The sequence below is a fragment of the Lolium perenne genome, chromosome 3 (assembly GCF_019359855.2).
Source record: "Lolium perenne isolate Kyuss_39 chromosome 3, Kyuss_2.0, whole genome shotgun sequence".
Lineage (NCBI taxonomy): Eukaryota > Viridiplantae > Streptophyta > Magnoliopsida > Poales > Poaceae > Lolium > Lolium perenne.
In genome coordinates this window covers 42,543,600-42,553,404 of record NC_067246.2, presented here as the reverse complement: position 1 = coordinate 42,553,404, position 9,805 = coordinate 42,543,600, and the positions used below count along the sequence as shown (strand labels likewise).

The window sequence follows — 9,805 nt, the reverse complement described above, 5'->3', positions numbered from 1 at the left end:
AGCAGCAAGCCGGAGGAAGCAAGCAAATCTTGGTGGGATCTGTTGACACTCGACGTTCTTTTTCTCATAACCTGCAGGGACCTTTACCACCCGCTCTTAGCCTCGACTCTTTCCCCATGATGGAAGAAGTCATACGGATTACCGATGAGTTTTGTGATCAATATCGGGCTCTACGAAGAGAAGTGGAGATACTCCAGGAGGAGAATTGCCGTCTCCGAAGAATGATTGAATACCACTCGATTCGCGTCACAAGGTCGTCATTGCCAACTTCGGATAACAATGAATCTCTTCGAATCTTAGTGCAGAATTGTCAAGCTGAGAAACTGAAGACGAAGGAGCTTATTAAGAAGCTCGGGAGGAGTTCATCACCATCATCGCCAAAGGAGTAATTCATCATCGGTATTGGCATCCCCTTGGTTTGTTCCAAGCTTGGGGGAGTGCCGCGGTATCACATTATCACTACCTTTTACTTTTATTGTCAAGTAGTATCATATCATGAGTAGGGAAGTTATCATATAAGATGGGTTGCGTTTGGAAGTATCTCTCCTTTAGTTGGTTATCTATGTATCCCTTGGTGTGAGTTATCGTTATGGAATATTAATGAGAAGTCTTATCATTTACATATTGCACATCTTATTTTAGTTTGCAATCTCTACTATATGATTCACCTTGTTGTTAGTATTGGTATCACTTTGGGAGCATTGAATAAATCTATTTGGTTTTGGCAAACTTAGCATTGGTCAATAGCAACAACACTTTGAGGTTTAAATAGAAAAGAGAAATACATGTAGATGTTTCATTGTCTTTCTTGTTAGCTCATAGCTTATTATTCTGAAGTTAAAATTGTTTGTACTTACAAGGAAGATGCATGATTGTTTCTATCACATGTATATTTGTTTGTTTCCCTCGACTCTTATGCTTGCTAATTAACCTTGCTAGCCAAAGACCTGTACTGAGAGGGAATACTTCTCGTGCATCCAAACCTTAACCCAAACCTATGCCATTTGTGTCCACCATACCTACCTACTACATGGTATTTTCTGCCATTCCAAGTAAATACTTCATGTGCTACCTTTAAACAATTCAAAACTTAGTATCTCTTATTTGTGTCAATGTTTCATAGCTCATGAGGAAGTATGTGGTGTTTTATCTTTCAATCTTGTTGGGCAACTTCCACCAATGGACTAGTGGCTTCACCCGCTTATCCAATAATTTTGCAAAAAGAGCTGGCAATGGGATTCCCAGTCCCAAATTGATTAAACTAAATAGACACTCCTCCATGGTATGTGATTGATGGACGGCACCCGAAGGATTCGGTTAGCCATGGCTTGTGTAAGCAAAGGTTGGGGGAGTGTCATCATCATAATAAAGCTAAAATAAAAAGGCACTCCTTCATGGTATGAGATTGTTGGCAGGCACCCGAGGATTCGGTTAGCCATGGTTTGTGAAAGAAAGGTTGGAAGGAGTGCCACACAAAATGAAAATAATATGGGAGCCGCTCTTAGGAGGTTGTCTGGCAAGGGGGTTAGAGTACCCGCTACCAGTCGTTGACAACAACAAACACCTCTCAAAATGTTACTTTTATTCTCTTTATATGATTGCAAAAATTGAAAAAGCTCTAGCACATGATTTAATCCCTGCTTCCCTCTGCGAAGGGCCTGTCTTTTACTTTATGTTGAGTCAGTAAACCTATTTCCCTCCATCTCAAGCAAGCATTTGAGTAGTTGTGATCAAACCATTATATTGTGATTTGCTACATCATGTCTTTTATTCTTCTTTGTTTAGTACAAGTTTTATTTGAATGAATATAGCTTTGCAAGTTATCAATGATTATGAGTAGACCATTACGATTGAGTATGCAAGTTGTGCCTTATAAACTCTAACATGAGAGCGCTGCTCAATGAGATAAATATAATCTGTTAATTGTTCTCTGACCAAGAACGAAGTTTGCCATCACCAATCATGATTTCTCATGCACCTTTACTTGTGATTACCTTATACTTGTTTCAATATGAGTTATAAGAGGTTGCTTACTATAATGTCCTGTGTGAATGAATATGATGCTTCTTGTCCGTATTTTATTTATCGACTCTTCACTCCATAAACATGTAGACCAAGCTACTATCACAATCCCATAGTTCAGAGGTGGACTACTCCCTCTACCATGATGATGATGGTGGAAATGTTGGAGAAAGTAGAGATCCCACCAGCAGGGCTCCAGCCGCGTTTTCCTCTCCAATCTTCGATGGATCTGGCTCTGTTTAGATTTTTTTGTTTTTTAACAGACGCCTCCTCCAATTACGCATATGGGGACCTTTTTATGCGTTTTTTTCAATAATTCGAGTCTGAGATGAAGACGGACGGTTGACGACGCTTGAGGAAGAAAAGAGCATGGGTGGCACAGCCGTAGGTGGGGCCTACGCCACCTAGGATCTTTTGGGCCTTCAGGCTCCCCTCCCGAGGTCCATTTGACTCCGTTTATGTCCCGGAAAGATAAAAAAATACACAAAATAGAGAATTTATGTTCTGCAGAGTTGTAACCAAAATAAAGAAGATCATTGGTAGATTCCTAAAAAATAAAAAATAAACATGAACTTTGGAGTTTGTTGTTGTGTTTGATATCATAAGTAATTATCAAGTTTACAAAAAGTTAAATGGTTCTTTTTTAAGGAATAGAACAAGAAAATCAGCTATAAAATGATATTTCTTATGCACTACATTTATGCTCAACAATATGCCATTTTGTGTAAAATAAATGAAAGTACTATGGCCAATTAAGCATGTAGTGTAAGGTGATACCTTCGCTAGGGTGATGGAAACATCTCCACCGACTATGTGGTTCAGGCGTGAACTTATTGGACCCAACTTGGCATCGTGGAATGAATTGCTACGACGTTTAGCTTCAGTCCAGCTAACACGGGGTATAATGAATTCCGCCGGTGCTCCCAAGAATGTAGTATTTTTGGTAGGGTTCATGTAAAAGTTATAATTGGACCCATGTAGCCGGTATTTAATAATAAATCCATTTGGAAGATGAAGATATCATTGAAAATAAAGGTTTTTTTTGCATGGCATCGTCATCGTGGTGTTATTCTTACTAAAGATAACCTTGCAAAACACAACTGTCATGGATGTACAAAATGTGTTTTTGGTCATAAGGAGGAGACAATAAAACACATTTCTTCCCATGTCAGTTCGCTAGTTCTATATGGTCAATCATTCAGGTAGGTTCTACCTTATACCCATCGTGGAGCATTGAAAATATATTTGGCAATTGGATATACGGGGTGGATCCTAGGGTTAAATTACTCACCAGAGTGTGGGAGATTGCCGTTATTGGTTTCTTTGGATATGTAGAAATGAAAAGGTTTTTAATGATAAAAATTCTATCTTATGCAGGTCATCTACTGGTGTACGACTTTTCTCCTTTCATGGTCGTCGCTTCAGTGCATGGAGGAGCACAAACTCTTTATGAAGGTATCTACATGGTTGGAGAATACGGTGAAGGAATTTGTTACCCGACATGCATGGGTGGCTGCATAATCTTAGGATTCTTGCTCCTCCTGTCTAGTTGCCATTAATGCCTTTCGAGAATGTTTCTACCATATTTTTATATGTTTGTTGAACTCTTGGATAGTCGTGTACATCTTAATTATGCAGAGGCTGGGTCTAATACTTAAAGCTTTAAGTAGTATAGCGCCCTTTATCGAAGAAACAAAACACTGAACAACTATCCATGAAGAAGATCAAGACAACATAAATACTTAAATTAAACGCATAGCAGGACCAATACCCAGAGCAGGTTCCCTGCTGGTTCACCTCACCTGGGTGCTCGGTGCTGCGTGATGGCACCATGGCGTTCATGTGTGCGACTGATGGCGTGGTGGCCAAGGTGGCAGAGCACTAGCAACACCCCAACCTGAAATCGAAAAACAAAGTCCAATTAGAGAATTTTCTGATGCAATTGAAGGGGAAAATTAGAGGAATATGTTTAGGAGAGAGGAGGAATGCAGGAGCCACTATCCAGCAGTAACCTGTCTTTGTTGGCTACTCGTCACGGTGCCGCACCGGCGCCGGAACAAGGTACTAAGATGGGGCAGATTTGCAAAGGACGGGAGTGGCACAGAGAGGGCAGACGGGGCCGGGAGTGAGATGGGGTGGATCCGTGGAGTCATGGCACCGTGGTGGTAGAAGATGGGGCATGCGGCGTGTGGCTTATGGGGGGAGGGGATGGGGCATGTAGCCCGAGACTAGCGATAACGATGCGACACTAGAGAAGGGAGTGTTGGACAACATTGGCAGGAGGACTCGATCTTGTTGGGCATAGGCGGCGCAAGATCCGATCCAGGGATGGGGAGACTGCATGCAAGGCGACAATGTGGAGGGAGGAGATGGGGAGTAGGCGGAGTCCAGCAGGGTCATGGCGGCGCCAATCGCTACAGGATGCGACTGGTGATGGGTGCGGCCAGGGGTGGCGGTGATCGTGTGAGAAAGGAACATGGGAGGGAGAAAGGAAAGCGAGGAGAGTTTGTGTTCCAAGGTCAGTGGAAGAAAGCGAACTAAAAATCGGTAAAACCGGTTGCGGGGGGAGGGGCGGACGAAATAAAACCGGTGGAACAGAAAACGTTTGACGTAATGCATGCCAAACCGGCGAAACGGAAAAAAGTTTGACGTAACGCATGCGGTGGCTGGAAATGGAACCACTTCGTGCTTTTTTAGGTAGTAGAGAAGTAACAAAGGTAGGCCTTGATGTTGGTAGGACTCCAAGGGCAGAGTGTTGCAACAACAAAGTATTTTCCCCACAAGGATGACTTGAGAGTTATATCGAACTCTCGGGGAACTGAGCAAATAATATTCTCTTCTCTTTTCTTCTAACAATCCTACAAAGTAAAATGAAAGTCTTGTATCCCCAACTCCACCATGTGGTTGTCAAGCACAAGGTTTCGTGTAATTAAATAAAACACAAATAAAAATAAAGCGAGTAGAACTAAATAGAATTAAGTAATTACGTAAAAAATTGTAAAGGGGTCGATTGTTTTTTTTGGTGTTTTGGATGCAAATAAGTAAAGTAAATATTTTTGTATTTTCGAATTAAAATGGTGCAGAAAATATAAAACAAGATAAAATAAAGATAACGGTGTTTATTATGATAAAAAGTGGACCAAGGTTCATGGATTCACTTGACTATTCTCTCTTTTAAGTTGTAGTGGAGAAATAGTAATTCATCAATGAGATGTGAAGATGCAAAACAATAACATGAGTAAGATAACTATGCATATGGGCATCACGTCCTAACATTGAGATGATGCAACACATCTCTATTATACTACACAAGAAAGGAAAAACTCCATGCAACCTTATATTAAGAATTAACATAGTATAGCCATAAGTGCTTTGATATAATGTTTGAATATCAAATATTCTACCTTGAGCAAACAAGATCATCACTTTTTTCATGTGACGAATATAGCACCTACATTCACATATCCCTAGCGGGGTAGCAAAAGAAAAAAAGGCAAAGCCATAATAGATCATGAAATTGTCGTCACTATTCAATCACTAAATCCATACTGCTCCATCTAATACACACATCACCCCGCACATGCTCTTGCATAGATGTTGGACCAGAAGTAATATTTAAGAACGGGGTACGTAATATGTATCTATCAATACATCTTACACATAATACGATCATATCTGATAGCAAAATATCATAGAATAAGGATCCACCATATAGGTATTACAAATATGGCTATAATCATGTGAGGCAGCTAATATGGCACTAAGAACTATGAAGAACATGAGAGAAATGTATCAAGCTACTGCCACAAACCAGTAGTCCAGAGGTGGACTACTCTCTCTTGATCATGGTGATGATGATGAAGACGTTGGAGAAGATGGAAGTCCCTACTACAGTGATCCCGGCGGAGTTTCCCCCCTCCAATCTTCCCTACTGCAGGCCTCTGTTTTCGTGTTTCGGTCTTCTGTGGGACTCTCCTCCCGAGAATTCTTTGGAACCATATATATATATAGTGATTTTTAGGTCAAAATACGTCGGTCGGAAAAATAATCAGGTCGATGGACGATCGACGGCTGAAAGAGTATGGGTGGAGTGCCCTACATGTTTGGGTGCGCTACATGTGCTCTTTTGGGCCTCAGGCCCATCCAGACCTCCTCCAAAGCTTCAGGGTGCTTATCTCGATAAAAGCGAAAATCCCAGATCACTTTGACTATGTATATGTCTCTAAAAGTGAAAAATACGGAAAAAAGATTTTTCTGTTTTGCAAAGTTATAAACCAAATAAAGGGGATCATTGAGAAATCCCCATAAATCAAAGTAAAACATGGTATTAACATCATATATGTTGCAAATATACGGGAAATCACTATGATAAAGGACAAAGTTCATGTATGCATTTCACTGCATCGGACCTTTCCCCGGCGATTTCTATACACCTACCAGGCCGACCGTTATCGCGCGCCGCACACCCCCTACTCGCGCTACGTGGTATGTGCTGGCCTAGTCGGCCCAGTTCACGGTTTACTTCTGTTTTCTATTTTTTGTTTTTTTCCTTTCCTTTCCTTTTCCTTTTTCTTTTTTTCTTTCTTTTTTCTCTTTTGTTTCTTCTTATTTTTTCAGATTCGAATATATTAATATTAAAAAAATCGTCAAGATTTGGAAAAAGTTTCATATTTAAAAATGGATTTTCAAAAAATGTTCAAATCTGAAAAAATTTAGTCCCAAAAAATGTACACAGTCAAAAAATGTTCTATCTCAAAAATTGTTCAAATTTTAAAAATGTTTGAATTTAAAAAATGTTCCATTTTAAAAATTGTTCAAATTATAAAATTATTCACATTTTGAAAACGTTCAAATTGAGAAAATTTTCACTTTTCCATATATATATAGAGACTTTAAAAAGGGAAAAATCAAATTTGTAAATTTTTTTTTTAAATTGTTAAGATATTTTCATTTTTTTCAAAATCTTAAAATATACAACGTTTTGAACTCTTGAGATATTTTAAAAAAATTAATTTTTTCCTGGAAACATAAATATTAAAAAAACAGAAAAGGAATGACAAGAAAAAATTAAAAAAATAGTGTTACCACAAAAATGAACCAGGGCCAGCTCGCGCGGCGGGTGTGTGGTATCCCGCACCTACCAACCTTGCAGCCAGCAATGCTACAGCTACGGACAACAGTTACGGAAAGCTCTTACGGACTTACAGCAACAGCGGAAATGATCAGAACGCAGCCCGGTTTTTTCAGCACTGAATCAAAACTGAACCAATCAACAAGCCACACGTCCGTCCGTATGATTTCCGTAAGACTATTACGTCCGTAAGTGTAGGATTATTGCCTTGCAGCCTACCACAAAAATCTACTGGATCAAATTAAGATCTTTACATTTTGTGATGATAGCATGTAAGAGAATCTTCAACAGACGCCTAATTATCCCGCGTGCTAATACACGTTGATTCTTTGCTGTTTATTGGCACAACCCGAGTGCTTTTTCAGATGCTAAAATATACAGCACCACAAACATAATTCAGTGGAAACTTCAATAAATCATATGACAAACAAAGCAACTTAAAATATATTAAAAAGAAAATATATTAGAAATGCGACAAACATAAACTAGAGCGGTTGCAACAAACTAAAATGTAAACTAATCTATTAGTTCAATGTAAGAGTCCGACGAGCTGGACGTGGTAGACGAAAACAGGTCCGCCCACCAGGATCGTTCTCGTCGATGATGGTCAGGTCTTTCATATGCGCCAGGATCAATGCCTTGCGCGCTCGCTTTGCTTCCAAAGCGGCATTGCACTCCCCCCGCTGCTGCACCAAGAAGCCATTCACCTCAAAGACGTCTCGAGGGAAGTTCTCGTGCCAGACTGCCATGGTGAGCCCACATCCTCCTCGGGGATGGCGAGCCGACGCTGGTGGTGGCCACTACTGGGGAACGGACCTACAGTCCCGGTTGGTAAGTGCCTTTAGTCCCGGTTTTTTCACTGGGACCTAAAGGGACCTTTAGTCCTGGGCGGTTTAAAAACCGGGACGAAAGCTCCTCCACGCGGCTGTGATACAGTATTTGGGCTGCATGACTTTTTAATCATAGCTCGTAAGCCTAACCGGGACTAACGATTATTTTCCGAAATGTTTAACTCGTTACTCTCTCACTTGGACTATTTTTCGAATTTCTTTTTTCTAATTGTTTAACTCGTTACTATCTCATTTGGATCATTTTTAACACTAATTACACTGACTCATTACTCTCTCACCTGAACCTTTTTAACACTAATTACACTTAATCTTTAGTCATATTCTAGATCCGGTCACAACCCGTCGGTCACCCATCCTCACACTACTCCACCCTCAGCACGCTTAACTCCTCGGTTCTTTCTTGTTGTGCTCCCGCGAACGTGATTGTACCTTGTCGTAAATACTACCATATCAATCATATTAACTCTTATACCATTGTGTCACATTTCTTTATTTTTTGAAACTAAAAACAATTATTTAAGTAAACAATAATGAATATAATATGGCATATATCTATAATAATAATAATTTTGTTTTTATTCATTTTTTTATTATTATCAAAAAATATATGCATTATTCATATAATATGGCATAATTAATATATTTAAATATGTAAATCGCAATTGGACAAATAATATATCCATTATTTTTAGAAAAATATGAGGAATTTGAGTATAAAATAATTTTTGTTTTTATTCATTATTATTATTATCAAAAAAATATGCATTATTCATATAATATGGCATAATTAATATCTTTAAATCTGTAAATCGCAATTGGATAAATAATATATCCACTATTATTAGAAAAATATGAGGAATTTGAATATGAAATAATTTTGTTTTTATTATTATCAAATAATATATGCATTATTCATATAAAATATGGCATAATTAGTATCTTTAAATCTGTAAATCGCAATTGGACAAATAAGATATACATTATTATTATAAAAACATGAAAAATTTGAATAACAATAAAAAGATTTGATATATTGACACGATTCATAGGTTCATACAAATATAGAAGGCATACACAGCACACCACCATCTATTCATCATCAATAATATTGAGATGATCAACCTGGCTATTGTAGCCAGTAGCCTTCAATACCTCCTAGCCATCTCAAAACCCTGGCGAGCGTCTAGAGCGGCATAGTGCACTTGCTCATGGATCAATGGAACATTGCCCCATTCAAAAATCAGTTCTTCTTCTTCTTCCTCGTCGACCTTCTTCTTGTTCTTCTTCTTGTCCCTCTTACGCTTCTTCTTCTCAAGTTTTGTCCCAATAATAGAATTTACTAGATCATACAGACTCGGAATGAGATTTTTGGTGGGGCTCAAGATCATCTTTTGAAGGTCGAACGCAGACGCAATATTAATTCCGTACGAACGCGGCATTTCCACATCTTTGTGGATAGCCGCACCGCAAAATCTGATGGTCTTGTCCTGCAAGAAATTCTTGAGAAGTTGGGCACTTCATCAGCCCAACAAATTTGGAAGACCAAATTCTCGGTCACCACCGAGAGTTGAAGGACGGCGACGAGTTTGTTATCTCTACCCTCGCGAGGGTCGGTGAACTCACAGTCCAAACCCACACACTTGATTGGTGCGGCGTCGAGGAAATCCCTCTTGATGGCGTGGATCCACCTATCAACCCTTGATGCACGGAGAGTGACCCTGATCTTGATGTGCATCACTTTGGCGTTGAGGTAGTACACCCGAGATTGAGGTAGAGAGAGGGTGCGCGCGAGCTGCTCCAT

The 9,805-nt window shown here is 39.4% G+C and overlaps 1 protein-coding gene across 1 annotated transcript; it reads right to left on the bottom strand.

Annotated features, from left to right (window-relative positions):
• Window positions 1–9,388: 9,388 nt before the first annotated feature.
• Window positions 9,389–9,805, bottom strand: LOC139837858 (uncharacterized). The gene has a single exon (XM_071827157.1). It carries the CDS (start codon window positions 9,803–9,805, stop codon window positions 9,389–9,391), a length of 417 nt encoding a protein of 138 aa, XP_071683258.1.

What these genes read in the sequence shown, in the direction of transcription:
- LOC139837858 (XM_071827157.1), bottom strand. Translation starts at nt 9,805, where the DNA reads ATGGAGCAGCTCGCGCGCACCCTCTCTCTACCTCAATCTCGGGTGTAC.